Here is a 24,120-nt window from a genome sequence, read left to right as displayed (position 1 = left end):
TCAGAATTTAGAACCTTGCTAAAGGCCTTCCTTTCTAGGCTGCCATTCCTGTAGTAACCCTGCATTGCTGTAGTCTCATCCCTGTCCTTCCCATGCCAAACTGCTTGCTAGTCTCCATGTTCACTTTTGCTTCTGGGCTTTTCCACATGCAGTTTCCTCTGTTTGGAATATTGTTTCCCTGCCCTTTCACCTGGTAAAACCCAACTTGTACTGTGTAACCAGATAGGTTACCACTTCCTTTCCAAATGTCCCTGTCTCCCCTGAACTTAGTTAGGTCTCCCTCCTCTGTGTTCCTATAATTTTCTCTAATGTGATGCTTGTTATTCTTTAATTATGTTTCTGATTTTTAAAATGTCTTTTCCATTATATTATGACTATTTTTTAAAAGATTTATTTATGTGAGAGAGAGAGAGCATGAGCCAGGGGGAGGGGCAGAGGGAAAGGGAGAGAGAGAATCCTCAAGCAGACTCCTTGCTGAGCATGGAGCCTGATGCAGGGCTTGATCCTAGTATCCCAAGATCATGACTGAGCCTGAATGAAGAGGCAGATGTTTAACTGAGCCACCCAGGCACCCCTTATTGAGATTACTTTAAAAGGAGAAACTGCCTTTTCTTTATTTTGTGACTTCAGCCCATAGCCCTAGCACATAGAAAACGTTCAGTATCTATTGACTGAATGAATACATGATTTCAGCTGCTTGTCTTCTTTGTACCTGTATAAGACCAAAGGTAGAACAGAAAGGAACAGACTTGGTATTGTTACTATAGCTAGTTTATTTCTAGCTCAAATTCTGTTTGAAACATATATATATACATACATACACACACACACACACACACACTGATGAACTTAGGTTCAGAATGTAAGCCTGCCCTTTACCTCTTACAGTTTTATGCCTTCTACCTGATAACCCTAGCACTATCATCCCACTTTTGTTTTTCTGTCAATTTTCCAATCCCCTTACTTCGATCTACTCTCATCCACAGAATTTTGCCATTTCTTATCTTTAAAATGCTATGGATATATTTTTTACTTTGGATGTTTTCTTTCTGATTGAGTCTTGTTTTTTGAGGCTTTAACATGTCACATTTAAAATGTGTCTGATTCAGTTGAGACCAAAAATAGCATATAGCCTTAACTAAAGGAAGTTAGAAAGAAAAACTAGTAATGAATGAAGTAGAAAAATGAGGTACAGCATTAATGGTTTAGTGTAAAAATAGTAATGTTCTCAAGAATAGCTGTTGAGGAAAAAGGGGCAAGAACTAATAATTGTAAGGTACTTGGGGCTCACAGAGTGTGTTGTGAGTTTTACATACATTGTTTTATTTAATCCATACAATAACCCCATGAAGCAGATGTTGTGATGGGCATCATGTAGATGAGGAACCAGAGGCTCAGAGGGTTTGAGTGACTTGCTCGAGTTCACACAGGTACTCCAACCCGTGACTCTCACTTTTTAACTCCTTCTCCTATGCCAGTCCTTATATTTTAAATTGGCCTTTTATTTGATTATTTTTGGTGTAAGAATTTTGGAAGTTAGCTAGGAAGTTAACATGAAAGTAGCAGTTTGAAGATAGAAGATCATGTTAAGAACCTTGGCATAGTCCTTGGAACAGCTAACTGATTTGATGGGGTGGTTTTGTGTCATAACTTGTTCAAAGATTAATAGTGCCAGAGACTAATATTTAAATAGCAAATGGAGCTCTCATTTAGCAAATCTCTTGATGGAAATTTTAACACAATCTAAAATTTGTGCTGATTTTATTTGTACCCCCGATAAAGTCCAAAATTGTTCATACCTGTTTTGATGGTTAACACAGTATAGAAACTTTATTTTCAGTGCACTTGTCAAAGAAAAAATTAGCATTCCTGCTCTATTATGAGAAATTAAATAAAATAGTTCCTTGGCGAGTCTGTTCCTCAGCCACCACCCCCACCCCATCTACCCCCAACCCTTGCAACCATGTACATTCATCTAGCGCACTTCCCTGCCTCTGAGCTTTGCTTAGGTTCTTTCTTCCCATTCCACTGGCTTTCATCCTTCCTACTATTTACTCTCCAGCTCGGCTCAGCCCACTTTCTGTCAGATTATGGCTTAGGTCCCAACACTTCAAGAAACCTTTTCCCACAGAGATTTCTTTATAAATCAAGTGAGCAAATATGAATTTCACCCCTGCAATTTGTAACTCAGTCCTCAAAAAAAAAAAAAAAATTATTAGTTAACCATGCACCTGGCATAATGTTAGGTGCTGGGCATTTAATGATAAATAAAATAGATCTCCACTATTAAAGAGTTTATGGACTTGTAGATATTATGTAGGATCTGTGGGAGTAAATGATTTAATCTCTGTGTACCTCAGTTTCTTCATCTATAGTATGAAGATGATGATAGTAGTTGCTTTGGTAGGGTTCTTAGGATTGAATGAGTTAATATTTATAAAGTTCTTAAGGTAGGGCCTAGTAAATAGAAAATGCTGTAGAAGTGTTTTTATTTACCAAAACAATACTGAACATTGCAGTCACTTTATCTAGTTCTAAAAAATCCTTTTGGTATTTTTACTGGTAGCATAATAAACTTATAGATTAGTTTATAGTGAAATGTCATCTTGGGGCCCCTGGGTGGCTCAGTCGTTAAGAGTCTGCCTTAGGAAAAAAAAAAAAAAAAAAAGAGTCTGCCTTAGGCTCAGGTCATGATCCTGGGGTCCTGGGATCAAGCCCCGCATCGGGCTCCCTGCTCGGCAGGAAGCCTGCTTCTCCCTCTCCCATCTCCCTGCTTGTGTTCCCTCTCTTACTGTGTCTCTCTCTGTCAAATAAATAAATAAAATCTTAATTAAAAAAAAAAGTCATCTTTATACTAACATCTTCCTATCTGAGAACAGGGTGAGTTTACATTTATTAAAATCTTCTTTTGCATCTCTTAATAGAATATAATAGTTTTCCTCATAAAGATCTTGCCATTTGGTTATGTTTATTTCTAGATATTTTGTTTGTTGCTATTTAAAATGGCACCATGTAATTTTTTAATTCATTGTTATTTATATGAAAGAAGACTACTGATTTTTGTTTTTAAATTTTCTACTGAATTATCTTATAGTTTGTGATGAGTTTTCAGTTGGTTTGCTTGGATTTTCTTGATATATAATCATATCGCTAAAAAATGATCATTTTGCCTTTTCCCCCCCAATTTTTATATCTCTTAACTCTTTCTCTTACCTAATTTGTGCTAACTATGATGGTAGTGAACATGCTTGTCTTATTCATATTGTGACTCTTGATTTGTGACTATTATACTTGAAAAAGATTGTTGTATACAAATCAAGGTGTTGGTCAGGCTGGGCTCTTACCTGAAGGCTCTTAGGAATAATCTGCTTCCAAGCTCATTTAAATTGTTGGCAGAATGCAGTTCCTTGCAGCTATGGGTCTGAAGTGTACGTTTACTTGCTGGATTTCAGCCAGGGGCAGCCTTTGGTCCTGGAGGCCTCCTGCACCCCTTCTCACATGACCCCTCTGTCGTCAGACCAGTAATGTCCCATCAAGCCCTTCTCACAGTTCAGATCCTTCAGAACTTTCTCTTCCGTTGCCAGCCAATGAAAACTCTCTGCTTTTAAAGGGCTCATGTGATTAGATTATGCCCATCCAGATAATCTCCCTTTGCCATAAACATCAAATAATCAGGGGAGTAACACCAGGGCATAAAGGTCAAGGGGGCCATCTTAAAATTCTGACCACTATCCTACCCTTCAAACTCTCATAGAAGGTTATATTTTCCTTCTGGGTTCATTTTAAAAGGTAACCTCCTTCAGGGTAGCATTCCCGGCTGAGTCGTTCTGTGGTACCCCATCATACTTTGCATACCTTGCCTGTACTAGACATTCAGTACCTACCTAATGAATTGTTTTTCATTAAATGAATTGTGAGATCAGAAAGATGAATAATATTATTCCAGACCAAACTGTAAGAGTATCTGTCCAGTTGGAGGAGCATTGTACACTTGACAGTTCATTGCCATTTTTGTCTTGTTTTCCTTTTTCTTTTTTTGAAACTACATTTATTTATGATCAACCAGGGAGACTAAAATAGTGGACACATGGGCTTTAGACTCCAGTGCAGACTTCTGAGGTCAGAAGAATTCCACGACAAAACTTGAAAGGCATGAAGTAGATAATATAGCAAAATTAATATTTTAAAGGAAAAAATCATTAATGAGAGAAAGGAGCATTGTGGAAAACTGTTCCATTTAGGGCACCTTGTTACCAGATTCTTTAAGGGAAACTGGAGGGAGTTCAGAGGCATCAAGAATGATGAAGAGGCTGTAGGGATTAATTTACAAGCAAAGATTTTGAAAGACTAAATACGTATAACTTAGCTGAATGACAGCTGAGTAGAGATGTAGCAATTGTCAAATGTCTGGTATCAAGAGAAGGAATGTGTTTCTCTGAAGAGTTGAGAGTCTCTTTCCAAGTATTGGAATTCAATGGGGAATGAGAAAACAATCTTTTCTAACCAACTTGTAAGCAGTATTTAGACTCTGTGTTGGGATGTAAAGTATCCATTGAGTTCAAATCCCAGCTCCTCGGCTTGCTTACCTATGAAATTTCGGGTAACTCCTTTACCCTTTTAACCTTTGTCATGTGTAGAGTGAGAATTATAGCACTGCTGTCATGGGGTTATTATGAAGATTAAATGAAATGACGTAAGTAAACAGTCAAGTTCCATGTCTGGCACAGATTGCAGGTGGAGAAGAACAGTAGATGCTATTGAGATTGCCATTGTTGCCATCACTGTTGAGTGGTTAAAGAGTTCAAAGTGCTAGGGTCAGACAAATCTGGGCTACCAGCTCAAGCTCTACCACTTATGAACCCTAAGACTTAGTATATTCAATTGTAAGAGAGTAATAGTGAGGACTGAATGAAATAATGTACTGTGAAATGCTTAGCACAATGCCTAGCACGTAACTAATCACTCAGTAAATATATTAGCAGCTCTAGCATTATTTTCATTGTCAGTAACACGGTCATTATTCCACCATGTAACCTGGCCAAAGGCTTAGCATATATTCAGTTTCCAAATTTCCCCCCATTTACAAACAATGCCATAACATATCTCCATTTCTATCATTATCACACCCCCCTCATACACACACACTGTTCAGTAATTATTTGTTGAATTGAATTAAGTAACTTCTACTAGTGATCCTGTCAGGTATATGTGGTCACTGTACATTGCTGGGGAGATGTCAGAATGGGCTTTTCTGTTCCTTATGTAATCAAATTCATGACAGCTGATTTAAGGGCATTTTTCGTTCCAGTAAAACTGATAACTTGGATTTACCTAAATTTCTATGAGTGAATTCCTGCATTCATAAGAGCATTTTCAATTTTGACTTTTACACACATAAGAACTCCCTGTGACTAACCTTATTACAAATAGGATTGTGGTGCTGTTGTAAACAGAATCTACTCTAGCTAGATTAAGTAGAAATAGTATTAACTAGGCTGTAGGGATTAATTTACAAGCAAAGATTTTGAAAGACTAAATACGTATAACTTAGCTGAATGACAGCTGAGTAGAGATGTAGCTATTGTCAAATGTCTGATATCAAGAGAAGGAATGTGTTTCTCTGGATAAATAGAAGTTATCGGTTAGAAGGTATTAAGATTAATCAGAGGGTATTAATCAGATATATCAGGTATTCATCAGAAGTAGCTTACAGAAACTACAAGGGGGCCAGAAGAAGAGACACAGATGGCAAGAAAAGCATATGAAAAAATGCTCAATAGTATTAGTAGGATTTGGGAAATGCAAATTAAACGTATAGTGATATACTACTACACACTTATTAGAATGGCTAAAATTTTTAAAACTGGCAGTATCAAGTCCTGATGATGATGATGTAGAGCAACTGAAACATTCATATGTGGCTGGTGGGAATGCAAAACTGTATAGCTACTTTGGATAACAGTCTGGTATTTTAAAAATACAGTTAAGCATATATCTACCATTCAATCCAGAAATTCCACTCCTAAGTATTGGTCCAAGAGGAATAAAAATACAAGTCCAAACAAAAACCTGTGCCCACATCTTTATTGCACCTTAATTCATAACAGCCTAAACATGAAACAATCCAAATGTTCATTGACTGGCATACAGATAAACAATTGGTGGTATAGCCATACAATGGAATACCACCAGCAATAAAAAGAATCCACATACAACATGGATAAATCTCAAAAACATAAATGAAGGAAGACAAGCACAAGAGGTTACATATTCCTTTTATAAGAGATTCCTTTATAAGACATTCTAGAAAACAGTTTCTGCCTTATTAGACTATGATCTTCTTGGTCTGATACAGTTCTTTGCACCAAGATTGCATCAAAGTCAATGAACTGGAAGCAGAAATGCTGAGTTTGAACTGTTTAGGGAACAAGGTATAGCTGCTAAGGGAATCAGGAATCTAGATTGGGTCAAAGGTCAATACAAGGTAGTTTGGGGTAAATCAGGATGCACAGGACTATTAACATGAGGGCAGGAAGCTGGATCCAACAGCATGAATGTCTGCTTCAGTGGATCCTCTACAAGTTTGTCTACTCACATAGCCTTTAGCTTCCAGAGAACATAACCTTTCTTTGATGATCATTAATTAAAGCTGATTACAGTTGCTCTCAAGGGTATGATCTGCCTGCCTTGAAAGATGTCCAGTTCTGTCTAGCTTGTCCATTTGCAGTGTGCTTTACTGACCCTCTTTAGCAACTCCTAAGAATTGGCAGCGACAGAGACCACACTTACAGATCAGGTTGACCCTGGAGTTACGTCAATGTGTAATAGTGCTTCTAGCTATTTTCTGGCAAACATAACTTTCTGAAGCAAAGGACTATCTTAATTGAAGTATTTTTAATGTGACAGATTTTATAATGATAAGTTTGGTTCAAATATAACCTGTGCTTCATAAATACAACATGTTAATATAAAGAAAAGAGCCTGTGGTTAGAACTCAGCAAACTTAGATTCTGCTCCCTAGACTCAACTCCTTCAACCTTAGGTTGCATAGCCTTGCACTTACCATACAGGGTCACTGAAGCAGGTGGGCCGATGCTCTCAAAGGTGCCATTCAGCTCTAATATGAATCCCATGACTCTAAGAGTAGTTGATAGTATAATTGGGAGGAGGAATAGAAGAAACGTTTCCATTTCTTAGACTTGACTTTTGAAAGGCTTTTCTGAGGTCTGAGGTCAGCTGTGTCCAGTGTTTACATTAAAACATACCTATTTTGAAAAAGAACTGGCATGGTTTGTAGACGGGGATGGAAAACTACTTAGGTTGTGCTTGCAACCAGAGGCCCATAATCAGGTTTTTATACTTTTCCTTAGAGGTATATATTGCAATGACTCGCTGTAAGAAATGATATGATTACTCATATTAAATATTCTTTAAGTAGCTTTTCCATTATCTCTGAAAGAGTTGTAGTTCCTTCTAAGAATAAACAGGTTTTATTTTTGACATGGTGGTACCCTTTTTTTTAAGCTCTTAATGTAGTTTTTTTTTATGTCAGTGAAACCTTAGCATTTAAAAATGAATTGAAATATTGGTAACCAGTCCAATAGAGATTTTTGACTACATAAGCCAGAACTCCAGAGTTAAGTCTTTGACTCATATGTACGTTTTTAATTTCTTATTTTTTCAGTTCCTATAGACCAGTTCTCTTTGTAGTCAAATCATTGTAATCCCATCACGAAAGTGTTGATCTTTTAGTAACCTTTATTGAAGCATTGTATTAATCCACATTCCCTCACGGTAACAGACGGTTTGTATCAAACATATCATGCAGCTTAGCTCAAGTCCCATATGGAACTAATAAGCCACGCAGTAAGTGGCCTTGTGTAGATGAATATAGTTTGGAAGGGTGTGTGTGTGAGTGCATGTGTGTGCGCGCGCCTGTTGTCTAAACTGAATTTCTCCTGCCAAAACCTAAATGACGAAATGATTCCTGAACCCCTAGAGCCTTTCCGGTCTGGAAAAATTGTGTGTTTAAAAAATAAAAATAAAATTGAGCACTTTGATATTAAATTAGGTCTCTTAGCTCAATAAGCAGATGCTCACTGAGTACAAGAACTCAGCATTTGTTTCTTAGAGGTACAATCACACTTTATTTTAAAATATGATCTACAGAGCTGCAAATGTTCTTACCTAGTCAGTGGAGCACCATTTATCAAGTTGTAGGAACTAGTTAATTTAAACTACAAAGGCTCTAAAGTCATAGATGATCAGTCTAATTTGGTGAAACACACAGTGAATGTATAGTGATTTGGGATGAAACCAGCATGTGGCTTCAGAAAAATAGTGTATTTTTATACAAGAAGATGGTGTGGGAGAGGAAAATAGAGAAAGATACTTAATGGAATTGACATGGTTATAATCGTCTGTTGAGGTCTAAATGTATTCTTTGCCCTAGTTTTATTTCCTTATACTTGTTCCAGTAACTATAAAGCCAGGTCTTCCTGGTTATTTTAGTATAGGGATTTTCTTTTGCTAATAGATAATAGCATTTGTTCATTTTTCCAGGGAAACCACTGAACATTGCTTCTTCCCACTCTCCCATCTAATTTATCATGTATGTGTAGTTTTCACCTACTAGCCTACTCTAGAGTTGCACAAAAGCTTAATTGCTCCCATGGAGTTCTAAACCAATCAAAGTAAAGCTGAAATTCAAGCTAATTGAAACCAAAATTCCACTTAAAAACTGCTTAGACTCTTTGGGTGGTGGTGCAGTAGGAAGTTGTTACAAAAGGTGTTTATTTCAGAGACTAATTTGAGGCAGTTAGACCCAAAGCAATATTTTATTTGCCTGGGTTTCTTGGCATCTGCCTTCTCTAATCAGAAGTGAGAGCAGAAGGAGCTCTTTAGGGAAGTGTGGTATGGATAGTAGTTGGTGAGGGCAGGTTTGGATGGAATGTGAAATAAGATTTTTTAGAGGAAAGAGTACTTCAGTCTTTTAACCTGCCCTTCAGAGCTGTTTCTGGAGTTGTTTTCCTTGTTCAGTCTCCTGCTTAAAACCCTGTAGTAGATTCTCACTGCTGACAAGGAAGATAAAGTCTGAACTCCTGAGCTTAGCACTCTAGGCCTTCAACAGTTTTAATGACTGCGCTCTAAACATCAGGCCTCAGGAGTTTCCATTCTCTATAAATATCCTAACCGAACTCTTACAACAATCTTAATGACACTTGATCTTAGCCAAAAGGCCGAGAAGCGATACAACAATCTTATGAGACAAATAGTGCTGGTCATGTTCTATAGACAAGGCACAGATTGGTTATGTGACTTGTTCAAGACTAACATACATTACGTGGTGAGAACAGACTGTGAGTCCAGACCTGTCATTCCAGAGACAGATTTACAGTGCCTACCCTAGTGGGCACTAAATAAATACTTGTTGGATAAAAGAACAGAATGTGTAGGAGCTTAGTATACAGACTTCTTTCTCCCTTTGCCCTGTCCTTGTGTTTTCCTCCTCAGCCTAACTTCTGTTTCTTCCTGTTTCTACTAATACATCACCAGAGTTAACTTGTTCAAGAATTACTTAATAAAAATCTAGATTTGTTTCTTTCCTGAAGTATTTATATTTTAATAGTGGCTCAGCTCTACCTGACATAGTATAGCATATAAGACTGAACCCCGGGGTGCCTGGGTGGCTCAGTGGGTTAAGCACCTGACTCTTGATTTCAGCTCAGGTCATGATCTCAGGGACGTGGAATCAAGCCCCGTGTTGGGCTCCGTGCTCAGCACAGAGTCTGCTTGTCCCTCTCCCTCTCCTCTTTCTCTCGCTCTCTCTCTCTCAAATAAATAAATAAATAAAAACTTTAAAATAAGAAAAGATTGAAGCCTGTCCTTTCCCTTCCATTTTATGCATTTCCCCTCAGGTGTCCAGAAAGGTACCTTCTGTAGACTCTTCCATCAAACCTACCCCTCAAGTGAATACATAAATATTAGACACCCTCTTAGCCAAGTTTGACTTCTGACACCATCAGAAATGGGACTGACTGGGCTGATGTTCTTTCCTTGCTCACATTGTAAACATGCACTACGCAAACCATATTTTTATATTAAAATCCTTAGATGCATGGTGCAAACCTGTAATTTTAGAGCATTTAAAATGGACTCCCAGAACTTTGAAAGGCTCCTAGAGATGTTGTAGTTCAGGAGCGTTTAACCTGTAAGATGGGATGCCTGCTTGGGCTCTGATTCTACTCCACCACTTCCTACAGTTAGAGCGGTTCCCTATTTGTTTTACACTTGGGGCTATAAATAATATTTCATTTGAACAAAGGATTCCAGGGCTACAAAAAGAAGTTTGAAAATTCTTTGGCCAGCCCTCGCTCCTGATCATCCAGCAGAGCTCTGTCCCCTAGATCTTCTGACTGTCCACGTCACATATCAGCCTTTCCATTTCCCTGTGCAATTGTTTTAAAGATATTGACATGTATTATGGTCATTGCTGCACCTTTGGAGTGCTTGCAGTCAGAAGCCTAATAAATTAGTAAGAAAAAGTGAACAGTATACTTAAGATTTGTTCCCTTTGAGTTGAACTCCTTTTTTTAGCTTTTCTGATTCTCATTCTAATTAGTTAAGTGATAAGCCATCATTGAGCACCAGATTTATGCCCAGTCCAGTGGTAGATGCTATGATAATGATAATGTATAGAGTATATATGTATTATAATGGTAATAAGTATAGTTTATTGAACACTTACTATGTACCAGATATTGTTTGGGGTACTCTATACACTTTATCATATTTAAACTTTACAACAACAGCTCTGCAAGACAGACAACATTCCCCATTTTACAAGTAAAAAAACAAACTCTTCAGAGAAGCAAAAGGACTTATCCAAAGTCAAACAACTAGTAAGTGACAGCACTGTTATTCACATCCAGATCTTCTCCATCAAAGCTCATAGCAGTGTGTCATGATGCTTCTTATTCCCTCCCATACGGCATTGATTTAACTTATTAATTAACAAATATTTATCAAGTACCTACTGAATTAGTTAAGGCTTTCCAAAGACGGTACATACAAACATGGTATAGGAAGGGATTTGGGGAGAGAGGTAAAATACTCCCTTATCTTGGAGTAGTCAGAGAGAGAGCTACCTACAGGAAATGGAACTTGTAATGGCTCTTTGAGAATGGATAGAATATGACCAGATGGACAATGCCTAGAGAGAGACTTATAGACAGAAAATAGAGCTCTACTGAGTACTCTGTAAAAGGTATAAGGAAGGTTGTTAGCCACTATTGAAACGCTGTAATGTATATAGGGGACTGCATGATAAACAAATATACTCCTTTATGTCAGCTCCCTAATGAAATGATACTAATAAAGATAAAACAATTTAAACTTGCAAACTCATGAGAATGAAAAGAACAGAAGAGACAAGAGTGATAGTCAACAAAATTTTAGAAGAATGCAAACAAATAAATGAGTGATAAACTGAGTTGACAGAATGGAGAAAAACAAAACCTAAAACCTTCAAGTAGCAATGCAATTCAAGCCATATGACTCCAGAAGGATTTAGGATTTGGAGGTACCAAGTACCTCATAGAGTGTAGGGTAAGGAAGAGGTCAAAAAAACCAGAAGGATTGGTTGAAAGTCTATAGAAAGAGAAGATTCTCAGTTCACTTCACCCACCCTGCATATAGCCAAGCAACTAACCCTGCACACACCCTACTGGGGGAATGGAGGTTTACTTTCTGAAAAAATTGAACCAAAGAAGCTCTGAACTCTGAACTGCCTGGTATATTGGGGTAAGAAGTAAGATACCTTACTGAAAACAAGGGGAGTCAGTGAAGTCCAACACACGAACATTGAATTCCCACCACCACTTTTTCCTACTTTAACTCTCAGAATGGTATCCAGATTATACTCCTAGACAGAAGGTTGGGGGAATCCCTCTGGAGAAATACAGTCCCTGCGATGAAAACTGCTGGGATCTCGATGTGCCCCAAAGAAAGAGCTAGGTTTCCATCCACTCAGTCTACAGTGAAACCCCCTAGTGGGCAAGCAACTGCCAGTGCATAGACTCTCCCTTCAGCTTTTTAAAGTCTCATTTGTAATACCTCTAATGTTTCTTTAAGTCTAGAAGAGGAGGGAGAAGAAGAGAAAAAGAAACCCAGAGGTAACAGGAAAGGGAGAAGGAAGAGATGACAAAACAAGGCTGCTGTTGCTAACAACAACAACAACAACAATAATAATAAATGATCAGAATTCAGGGATAAGCATTTTCATATTGAAAGGACTCACAAAGTGCCCAGCACAATGAATGAAAAAAGACCCAAACAAAGGCTTAGCACTGTGAAATTTTAGAACACTGGGGTTTTAAAGAATAAAATCCTACAAGCTTCCAGAAAGAATCAGCTCACATACAAAAGATCAGGAATTAGAATGTTATCAGGTTTCTCAGTTGCCATGTACAAAGTTAAATGACAGTGAAACAATATTTTAGAAATTCCAAAAGGGAATTATTTTAGCCTTGAATTCTTTACCCAGGCAAACTATCATTCCAGTCTGAGAACAGAATAAAGCTTTATTTAAATAATTCAAGGTCCCAAAAAAGATACCTCCCATGCTCTCTTTTCCCAGAAAGCTGTTATAGGATATGTGCCACCAAGGTGAGGCAGTAAATCCAGAAAGTCATGAGATCTAAGAAACAACAGCTTTGATACAGAAGAGAAGTAAGTGATTTCCAGGGTGACGGAGAAGGAAAGTTCTGGGATGGAGCAGAGAGGGTTGCTTCCAAGGGGGAAGTGGACGTTATATGGTTATATGGTGTATTTAATCAGAATGAGAAGGATTTTAAGGTTTTGTCCTAGTTTGGGAAGGATCTAGTGATAAGTACGTAAGTACACAAGTAATACTATCATCAAGATAGGTACTTAATGAGTAGAAAAAATGACAATTATCACTTCAGGAAAAACAAACAAAAAAGTACAGGGGTGGCTGGGTGGCACAGTCAGTTGAGCCTCCAACTCTTGGTTTCAACTCATTTGGTGATCTCAGGGTGGTGAGATTGAGCCCCAAGTTGAAGTTCAAAAAGGAATAGTATATTACATGGCTTGGCAGTGCACAGTATTTCTGCAAGTATAATAAGGTAAGCGCTAAATACTGATCTAGCAAAAATGTGATATTGAATATCTTGAGGATAAAGAGAAGTTTATCTGGGAGGGTAGTTAAATCCTCATATTCTTTAACAAAAAGTCAGTAGATGATATATGAGTGAGGGGATAAAATGTGTAAGAGAAGAGTAATATAAAAGCTGAATTTTCGGGGCGCCTGGGTGGCTCAGTTGGTTAAGCGAGTGCCTTCAGCTCAGGTCATGATCCTGGAGTCCCTGGATCGAGTCCCGCATCGGGCTCCCTGCTCGGCAGGGAGTCTGCTTCTCCCTCTGACCCTCCCCCCTCTCATGTGCTCTCTCTCATTCTCTCTCTCAAATAAATAAATAAAATCTTTAAAAAAAAAAAAAGCTGAATTTTCATTTTTTTGTAATAGGAACACAATAGATATCTAAAACTGGGAAGCATATGAAAGAATAAGGGAAAATTAATACAATCATATTACTTAGAAATATGAAGGTAAAAAAGAAACAGCTAAAAGTAGTTGCTACTGAAGAGCAAAGAATTTGCTTTTTCATTATAAGCCTATAGCAATTTAGGCTTATTAAATAGTACGTGTACTTTATTTTTAAAATGTAATATATATGTATTATGTGTGAATTTTTTTTTTTTGGTTTTATATGTTAAAAATCAAAAGGGTGACATGGTAGAAAGAATTTGGAGTTGTTTTTAAGAAATTCTAAAAAATTCTGAGATCAAGCCCAGCATCGGTCTCCTGCTCAGCTGGAAGCCTGCTTCTCCCTCTGCCCCTCCCCCTGCTTGTGTTCGCTCTCTCACTATCTATCTCTGTGTCAAATAAATAAATAAAATCTTAAAAAAAGAAAAAAAAGAAATTCTAAAAAATTCAAAAAATTTCAAAAATTCAAAATTCAAAAATTCAAAAAAAAGAAAGAAAAGAAATTCTAGCCTTATAAAATCAAAAACACTAGAAACAACTGGTGTTGGTGAGGATGTGGAGAAAAAGGACCCTTATGCACTGTTGGTGAGAATGTAAACTGGTGCAACCACTATGGAAAACAGTATGGAGGTTCCTCAAAAAATTAAAAATAGAAATACCATATTATCCAGTAATTCCACTCCTGGGTATTTATTCCAAAGAAAACAAAAATAGTAACTTGAAAGGATATATGCACCCCATGTTTATTTGTTTATTGAAGCATTATTTATAATAGCCAAGATATGAAAGCAGTTCAAGTGTCCATCCATAGATGAATGAATAAAGAAGATGTGATATATATAAATATTGCATGTATATATACATGCAGTGGAATATAAGAAGGTGTGATACACACACACACACACACACACACAATGGGATATTACCCAGCCATAAAAAGGAATGAAATCTTGTCATTTGCAACAACATGCATAGACCTAGAGGATATAATGCTAAGTGAAATAAGTCAGTAAGAGAAAGACAGATACCATATGACTTCACTCATATGTGGAATTTAAGAAACAAAACAAATAAAGAAAAAGAGACCAAAAACAGATTCCAAGATACAGAGAACAAACTGATGGTTCCCAGAGGGGAGGTGGGAGGGAAAATGGGTAAAACAGGCGACGGGGACTAAGAGTACACTTATTGTGATGAACACTGAGTAATGTGCAGAATTGTTGAATCATTATACATGATGAGTGTTGAATCTATGTTAATTATACTTGTATTTAAAAAATAAATAAAAATTAAAAAATATTCCAGCCTTGGCTTTGTCCCTTGTCAGCTCTGTGACGTTGGACAGGACACTTGCCTTACTGAGCCTTCGTTTCTTCATTTATGAAAGGAAGGAGGTTGGAAAAATGATCTCCAGGATCTCTTTAAGCTATAATATCCTATGATTCTATGATAAAAATGATAATGCTATATAGCAAATGAAGAGTTAAGATCTGGGTAGAGGCTTGAAATTCCCATATTTTCCTTTTTTGGTTGAAATCAGACTTGAAGAAAATTTTTCATTGTGGTCTCTGAAAAGAATTCAACACCTACCTTCCATTGTGGAGCCTGGGGCAGGCAATTGACTATGTACTGGCTCAGGGACACATAGCTTAGTGTTATTTCAGTATGGGTTAGGGTTTTTTTTATATATATATTTAATATTTTTCGGTATGAATCACAGGTGAAATGTCCATGCCATGTGTAAACAATTTTACTTTTTTATTGAAACAATGAATTCAGGAATGTCACATTGGGATATCAGCCATTTTACTTTTATCAATGTATGGAAAAAATGCTTTTATATTAATATAAGAAATGATGTCATTTAATATGGAGTAGATCTTATAATTCAAGGTCAGCAAATCTCAGGAGGTGATTTAGGTCACCAAGCTAGCTTTGGAAAGGGAAAAGAATATTTTCCCTTTGTCTTCTCAAGTATTTCAACCAGTTTTCCTCTCAGACTTTGGGGTAGATGGTGGAATAGCATGGTTGTGAGAATGAGGCTCTAGCTCATAATATCTTTGTTATTGAAACATGTGGCCCTGGAGAATTTATTTCCCCTTTCTGGGCTTCAGTTTCCCCACCTGCAAAAGGAAAGAATGAGCTTAAATAATATTCAAAATACATTTTAGCTTTAACATTCTGTGTTTCCTACTTCTTACTTTATGTGTGTATTCAGACCATTGAAGAGATCTGATTAGGTTTGGGGGTTTTCCTTTAAAAGTTCAGGGTAGTAAGAGTAAACTCTTTCGACTCTTAATCTCAGGAAACAAACTGAGGGTTGCTGGAGTGGAGGGGGGTGGGAGGGATGGGGTGGCTGGGTGATGGACAGTGGGGAGGGTATGTGCTATGGTGAGCACTGTGAATTGTGTAAGACTGATGAATCACGGACCTGTACCCCTGAAACAAATAATACATTATATGTTAATTTAAAAAAAAAAAGTAAACTCTTTCTCTGTTAAGTGTCACTCACACTTAAATAAAAAAAAAAAATCAGTTGAGTACTAGATACAAACAAAAGAAAACTTTGATATTTTTTGTTCACAGTGGTTTTATTTTTTAAGAGAGGAAAATATTTAGAAGTTTGACTTTGTCACTTTTAAATTTAGGTGCTGGAAAAGTAAAACTTCACGAGTGATTATCCTTCATGTTTGTACACCAGTACACAGTTTACAGAGTACTTTTTTCATATATGTCATTTGAAAAATACATTTCTGCTGTACCTTTACTGTGTATTTGATGTTCTGTGTGTAAGAGAGAGAGCATGTGTATGAATAGGCACATATATTTACCTCGGATCTCTGTCATGACCAGTTAAGGAAGCAAATGGTATTCAGAGACAGAGTGAGAGAAGGCAAGAAACAGACAGATGAAAACCATTTAGTGAGTTACTCAAGGTCCATAGAAGGACCTAAGGTTAGAAAATCAGCTCTAGCGAAATAAGTAGAACTAAGACCAGACCCATCCACAGGTCATAGTGTTCTCATACCAGCTCTCCAACTTTATGTACTGGTTCTGGACAAAAGGGAAAGTTAGGAATCCAAGAAAAAAACAGAGCACAGCGTCCTCAAAAGTGGCTTGCTGTTTGTTTGTTTAATAAGCATTAACTGACACTGTTGGGGATTAGAGATGAACACAACATGACCCTTAACCTTGGTTGTTATACAAGGGGAAAGGGTCAGTGAAAGATGGGCTGAATGTGCCCAGAGTGTGTAATGCCAGCCATTCGGTATCTAAAACAAAATACTGAGGGGCGCCTGGGTGGCTCAGTCGTTGGGCGTCTGCCTTTGGCTCAGGTTATGATCCCAGAGTCCTGGGATCGATCCCTGCGTCAGGCTCCCTGCTTCGTGGGGAGCCTGCTTCTCCCTCTCCTCCTGCTCATGCTCTCTCACTATCTCTCTCTCTCGCTCAAATAAATAAACAACATCTTTTTTAAAAAATAAAATAAAACAAAATATTGGTTTTACTGTATATGTCCCTGGAGTTGATGTTAGCAAACCCTACGGGGCTCTTTGAAATATGCTGATTCCATAGTTGGTCATTCATTGTCTTCTCCAGCTTTAGGAGACAGGGGAGCAGGAGACAAAGAGACTATCTTTATTTTTTTTTTAAGATTTTATTTATTTGAGAGGGAGCACACACAAGAGCCGGCGGGGCGAGGCGGGGAGAGGTTGGAGAGGAGAAGTAGACTCCCCGCTGAGCAGGGAGCCTGACTCTGGGCTCAATCCCAGGACCCTGAGATCATGACCTGAGCCAAAGGCAGATACTTAACCGACTGAGCCACCCAAGCACCCCAAGAGGCTACCTTTAAAGACTGTCCCAAAAGTGTGGTCAGTGATATTGGAATCATATATTTACATTTCCTCTTTTAGAGTTCAAAAGAAGAAAGAAAAATTTAGTGAATGGACCATGTTTGGGAAACATTGCCTAGTATCTGCCAGAATTTCTTTTAATTCTATTTTTCTACCTTTGCAGCTAAGATATCAACATGGACTAGGGACTCCAGACTTGAGGCAAACCCTCCCTAACCTGAAAAACTTCATGGAACATGGACTAATGGTCAGGTGGTGAGTACCTTTATCTCTGACACCCAGAAACTGGGATGTGGATAATAATCCTGGGAAACTTTCCTGGTTTCCATGTTGCTCCTCACCTGCTTTCTATGTTTCCTTCTTTATTAAGATACTTGAAGAAAGGGAAGGGCAGCCATTGTACATGTGTGGGTCTAAGCCCCAGTCCTGCTGAGGAGGGTGAAGCACTGTCAGGAGGAGAGTGGGTTTGAGGGGGTATTGTTTGAACACCGGGAGGTTGGCTGGGCGAGGAATCCTTGAGTTCATTGCTGAGGCAGAGACTGGGGGACAGCCAGTGGGATTCATAAAAGGGAGACATGGAGCCACTAGGACTTCTTCAAAGAACAAGTGAAGGACATAACTACAGAAATAACATCAGGATCAGTGGCCATGAGAGTTAAGGGAAGAAAGCAGACAACGAATAGGTCAGCTTGGCAGGACCTCGTCTGAGACCAGGAGACACATGCTAGAATGTTTCTTATGTTTGATGTCAGTGCCTGTTGCACCATGAGGGCAAATTGCTGCTTTAAAATGCTTTGTCAGGGGGTGCCTGGGTGGCTCAGTTGGTTAAGCGAGTGCCTTCGGCTCAGGTCATGATCCTGGAGTCCCTGGATCGAGTCCCGCATCGGGCTCCCTGCTCGGCAGGGAGTCTGCTTCTCCCTCTGACCCTCCCCCCTCTCATGTGCTCTCTCTCTCTCTCATTCTCTCTCTCTCAAATAAATAAATAAAATCTTAAAAAAAAAAAAAGTTTTAAAAATAAATAAATAAATAAATAAAATGCTTTGTCAGGATAGACTGACTCTTTGAAAAAGAGAAAGAGCAAGGGAAGGTCTGTTGCAAAGACATTCAATTGGTTCACCTGACTCAAATAAGTAGAAAGCTGTTGGCTCTAGCCATTTAGGAATTCTTGAAGTTTGAATTCTTGGGTGATGGGCAGTAACTTACAAAATCATGTAAATGGAAATCGGACCTTATGAGCTAGACAGCTGGGAGCAGCATATTTTCTTCTAAAGACCACTGGCTCCTCGTCCCACATCTTTCTCCAAGCCACTTGGTGAACCTAAAGTGTAACCTCTCAGAAACTGAATTTCCTCATCTATAATCCCTGCCCTGCTCATCTCACCAGTTTGTGGTGAGGATGAAATAAGAGGTTAGACAGAAAAACTATTTGTGGGGAGGAAGGTACAAGATTGGTTTCATTTTTTTCTGTGCCATAAGGATAGGCCTTGAGAATATTGAGAAAATGACATCTTTGACCTTTACTTGGACATTTTTTATTTTTGTCCTATGTGATCCTCAAAAATGCAAGTTCTGGTTGTCTGATTTTAGATAGGACTCCTGTTAAGTGAATGCACAATTGTTTAAAGAATTTTACTCAGAATATCAAAATAACTACAAAAGCTTATTACTGATATGGACCTGTATGCCTTGAGGCATGAGGGATAGGAATTGAGTTTTAATGTAAAATAATAATGAGCTAGCAGACATTTACTTAGTGTTGTCTCTGTGTAAAGTACTGTGATAGGCACTCTGGAGGGTTAACAAGAAGTATAAATTTCCAGCCCTAGCCTCAAAGGATTGTGATCTAGTTGGAAATAAGACATATAATTCATGAAAGGCTTTATAATGCAAATGATAAATAACCTAAAATATGTTTTTAAAAAAGAGGCAACCCATAATACCACTTGATTAATCACTAAACGAATCTTGCTCAGTACAGACAGCAAATGGTCCCAGTATTATTTATTGAAGAGTCTGTCTTTTGTCCAGTATTTGGTAATGCCATCTCTTTCACGTACCAAGTTTACTTATATACATGAATCTGTTTCCAGGCTCCCAATTCTGCTCGTTTGTTTGATTTGTCTATCTATGAGCTAATACCACATTTTTAAACTATTGTAAGATGTAATTTCTGTAAGTCATGTTGAGGTTTGAGGATGCCCAATAAATAGCATCCCTTCTCCCCCTAAATTTGGAACCACTGGAGAGAGGAGATACGAGAGACAGACTAATAGAAGTCAAAATGGCACTTTCATTACTGATAAAGCCTCTTGGAAAATGTGGCTTAAGGTCTGTAATAAAAAGGGCTTGCAAAGATGTCACTCAAAATAAAACTTCCCTTCATGGTTGCATTGTGAACTAGAGAATCCCAGGCTTTTCCCACAGAGGCAGGCCCTTGACTACACTGTGGAGAGCAGTCAGAGACTCCTGCAGGAAACCAGATGGGGCTAAGCCAGGAATACCCAGGTTTTATTTTTCCCCCTAAATTCACCCATCAGAAAAGTCCCTCCTCACAAAGAGAGGGAGAGGATGGAGAGAAGCCAGGAGTGCTACTCCTAAATCCTGTTCCTTCATAGCAGGGGAAAAGGAAGATACCCCCAATTTTCTTGGTATCTGATAGGGTGAGGCTCCTACTTACAGTTCTTCGAAACTCTTTTGGCTTTCCTTGACTTACGAATTGTATTTGTATGATTTGACAGTTTTATAATATCAAGTCTTCCTTACTATGAACTTGGTATCTTTTTTTTAAGATTTTATTTATGTATGTATGTATGTATGTATGTATGTATGTATGTATTTGAGAGAGGAAAGAGAGAGAGAGAAAGAATGAGCCAGGGGAGGGGCAGAGGAAGAGGGAGAAGTAGACTCCCCGCTGAGCAAGGAGCCCGATGTGGAGCTCGATTCCAGGACCCTGGGATTATGATGAGATGAAGGCAGGCACTTAACTGACTGAGCCACCCAGGCGCCCCCTTGGTATCTCTTTATATGTTTTCTTTCTGTTTTTTAAACATATCTCAATGAAGTTTTAAGATTTTCTTCATAAAGGGTCTTAACACATCTTTTATTAGTTAGTCCCAGGTAGCTTGCCATTTTGGTGGCTGTTACAAATTTTTTATTATAGCATCCAACTTTTTTGTGGCTGTATACAGGAGTACCACTGATTTTTGTATTTTGAGAGTATATATAGCAACCTTGCTAACATTAATTACAGTAGTTTGTCTTAGAGTCTCTTAGATTTTCTGTGTATACAATCATACTATTTTAGTGAATGATGGCATTTTTTCTTCCTTTCTATTTTTACTTTTATTACTTTTTCTTCTCATATTTTATTATGGAAGAGGAGCAGCAGTAGTGAATAGCTTTGTCTTATTCCTGACTTTAAAGAGAATGCTTCTAGGGACACTAGAGTGGCTCAGTTGGTTAAGTGTCTGCCTTCAGCTCGGGTATGATCCCAGGGTCCTGGGATCGAGTCCCGTGTCACGCTCCCTGCCACTGCTCAACCTGCTTCTCCATCTCCACCCTGCCCATGCTCTCTCTTGCTATCTCAAATAAATAAATAAAATCTTAAAAAAAAAAAAAAAGAATGCTTCTAACTTTTCACCATTAAATATTATATTTATTGCAGGTTTGGATAGATATCCTTTATTAGCAAAAGGAAATTTCTCTCTATTCCCAGCTCACTGTTTTTTAATCATGAATGTGTGTATTTGGGGGTTTTTTCCTTTTTTTTTTTTTTTTGACAGAGACACAGTGAGAGAGGGAACACAAGCAGGGAGAGTGGGAGAGGGAGAAGCAGGCCCCCCCGCAGAGCAGGGAGCCCGATGCGGGGCCCGATCCCAGGATCCTAGGATCATGACCCGAGCCAAAGGCAGATGCTCAACAACTGAGCCACCCAGGCGCCCCTTTTTTACATTTTTTAAATTAAGTTTTTAATTTTAATTCCAGTATAGTTAATATATAATGTTATATTAGTTTCAGGTGTATAATATAGTGACTCAACAATTCTGTACATTACTCAGTGCTCATCAGGATAAGTGTACTCTTTTTTTTTTTTTAAGGGTAAGTGTACTCTTAATACCAATCATCTGTTTCACCCATCCCCTGACCCACCTCCCCTCTGGTAACCATCTGTTTGTACTCTATAGTTAAGAGTTTGTTTCTTGGTTTCTCTCTCTCTCTCTCTCTCTCTTTTTTCCTTTGTTCATTTGTTTTGTTTCTTTAATTCCACATATGAGTGAGATCATATGATATTTACCTTTCTCTGACTTATTTCACTTACCATTATACTCTCTAGCTCTATCCACATCATTGCAAATGGCAAGCTTTCATTCCTTTTTATGACTGAATAATATTCCTGTGTGTGTGCATGTGTGTATGTATGTGTACACACATACACTAAGTGTATATTTTGAATTTTATCAGATGCTTATTCTGAATCTACTGAGATAACACTATATTTGTTCTCCCTTACTATATTAATATGTTAATAAGTATTAATACATTTTCGGATGTTAAATCATCTTTGCCTCCTGGCATGTGCTCTACTTGGTCATGATGTGTAATTATTTTTTCTTATATTATTAGATTCAATTTGCTAATTTGTAGATTATCTACCTCTGTGAACTGAGATGAGGCTAGCCTTGTATTTTTCTTTCTCATATAATAATCCTTGTCTGATTTTGGTAACAAGGTTTTAATAGCCTTATAAGATAAATGGAGATCTTTCCCTTCTTTTGTATTCTCTGGAACAGTTTATAGTTTGTGTAAGGTAAAAATTATCTATATAGTGAAGGTCTGCTAGAACTTAGCAAAAACCAAAAAAAACTTAGCAAAAACCTAGTATTTTTTATTTGTTGAGGGAAGAAGTGCAGCTTTTTAACTTCTGATTTAATTATTAGAGGTCTGTTTATGTTCTGTTTTTCCAGTTCCTCATTAACCCACTTCAGCATGATTTTCAGTTCTGTCAGTAGACTGAAATTCCTTTTATCTAAGCAGATGCCTATGGAACTCTGTGTTACAAAACCTAAAGGTCACTTTTCTGTCCTTATCCTGTCCTGTTCCACAGCTGGTGTTTGGCCTTCCTTGAAGCATCTCCTCTCTCGGCTTCCTTAACACCACCCTCCCCTGGTTTTCTACCCTTCAGCTGTTCTTTCTGTTTTTCATGTTCCTCCTCCTTTATTTAATCATTAATATGGAGTTCACCATGGCCCCATCGTAGGTCCTTCTCTCTCTTCTCATGTGATGTCATCCATTCCCTCAGCTTTGAAAACCATTTCTATGCTAATGATCCCCAAAGTTACACTTTCAGTGTAGATCTCTCCTGCCCACTCTGCCAAGTCCGAGATCTACTTGATGCCTCCCAGTGGAGTAGCACAGGCCCCTCAGCCTGGACATACTGAAACTGTCATTCTACTCTCTTCTTCCTGTCAGCAAATGCGCACACCGGGACATGATCCTTGATTCCCTTCTTTTCTCCCCTCCCACCAAGGTCCAGCCTGATTCATCAGCAAACCCTGTCATCTCTCCCTGCAAAGTGTGTATATCGAATCCAACCACTGCCCTCCATGTCCACTGTGACCGCTCCAGTCCAGGGCACCACCTTCTCTTGCCCCACATGGCGCTGGTCTGGTTTGTTTCCCTAATTTCACTCTTGTCCTGCCTCTGTTCATTCCCCACAGTAGCCAGAGGGGTCTTTTTAAATTTTAGCTATAATCTTAATCACTCGCTGGTTTCAGTGGCCAGAATAAAATTCATGCTCTTTGGCATGGTCCATCTGACACCATTCTCCTGTCCTCTCATGGGTGGTCTCTGTCCTGGCCTCCTCTTAGTTACAGGAACAAGTTCTCTCCTGACTCGCTGCTCCTCTGTCTAGGATGTGTTCTTCTTCTTTCTCTCCTACCACCATCCTCACCTATCCCCTCATATGGAGGGAACGGTTTTAGAAAAGGCCCAGTAGCTTTATTGGCAAAGGACAGACCGCATTGGCTAGAGTGCACATTCACATTTGGAGCAGAGAGAATCTGGGTTTTATGGTACTTAGAGCTTATACAGTTTGGGACCCCTTCTCAAGAAAAAGCATATAAGACTACAAAGATAAAATTAGAAAAATCTAAATACTTAAAATTAAAAAAACAGTCTGGAACTTTTAGAGATTCGATTCCTTTCCTCTGAGGTCTCTTTAGACAGTTTACCCAAAATGCTGACATAGAAATGCTTCCACATTGCAGCCTGTCTGTCCTCCCTCTCCTAAAACACTGCAGTTTCCAGCAACTCTCCCTTCTGAGGTACAGAGAAAATAAATGACTTTCCAAGCATGGTTGACCCATGAGCCTGTAGCAATAAAACGAGAATCTAGGCCTCCTGGCACTGATGCAGTAAACCCTGAAGCCCTAAGTGCACACATTTATGCAGCGCCCCTCTGTGCCAGCTGTGCCAGGCGCTTTAGCACTGAGTGAGGAGCAGGCACCACTTCATGGTACTCTAGTGAAAGATGGGCTACGGGCAGAGGCGAAGCACCACCAGATGAGTGCCACATGATGATCCCAAGTAAAAACCCCTGCAGGAAGCCAGGCTGGAAGTTACAAATGTAAACAAAGCTGGAACAAGCACTTTTAGCCTCCGAGGAAATCTGAGAATTTCCGAGAGCAACCATGGACTGAGGAGTTA

At 38.5% G+C, this 24,120-nt stretch overlaps 1 protein-coding gene across 2 annotated transcripts in view; it reads left to right on the top strand.

The window, feature by feature from the left end:
• UVRAG (UV radiation resistance associated) overlaps positions 1-24,120 on the top strand; it is a 318,993-nt gene that overhangs the window by 276,017 nt on the left and 18,856 nt on the right. For both annotated transcript variants that reach the window (XM_064576913.1, XM_064576912.1), the window contains one exon: positions 17,579-17,670. In XM_064576913.1, the coding sequence (XP_064432983.1) occupies positions 17,579-17,670 (92 nt within the window). The remainder of the gene's footprint in view (positions 1-17,578; positions 17,671-24,120) is intronic.

The sequence above is a fragment of the Mirounga angustirostris genome, unplaced genomic scaffold (assembly GCF_029215605.1).
Source record: "Mirounga angustirostris isolate CCGP_5_RB_7025 unplaced genomic scaffold, mMirAng1.0.hap1 SCAF_13, whole genome shotgun sequence".
NCBI lineage: Eukaryota > Metazoa > Chordata > Mammalia > Carnivora > Phocidae > Mirounga > Mirounga angustirostris.
Note: the sequence above shows the minus strand (reverse complement) of the source record. Positions and strands in the feature narration are given on the sequence as shown.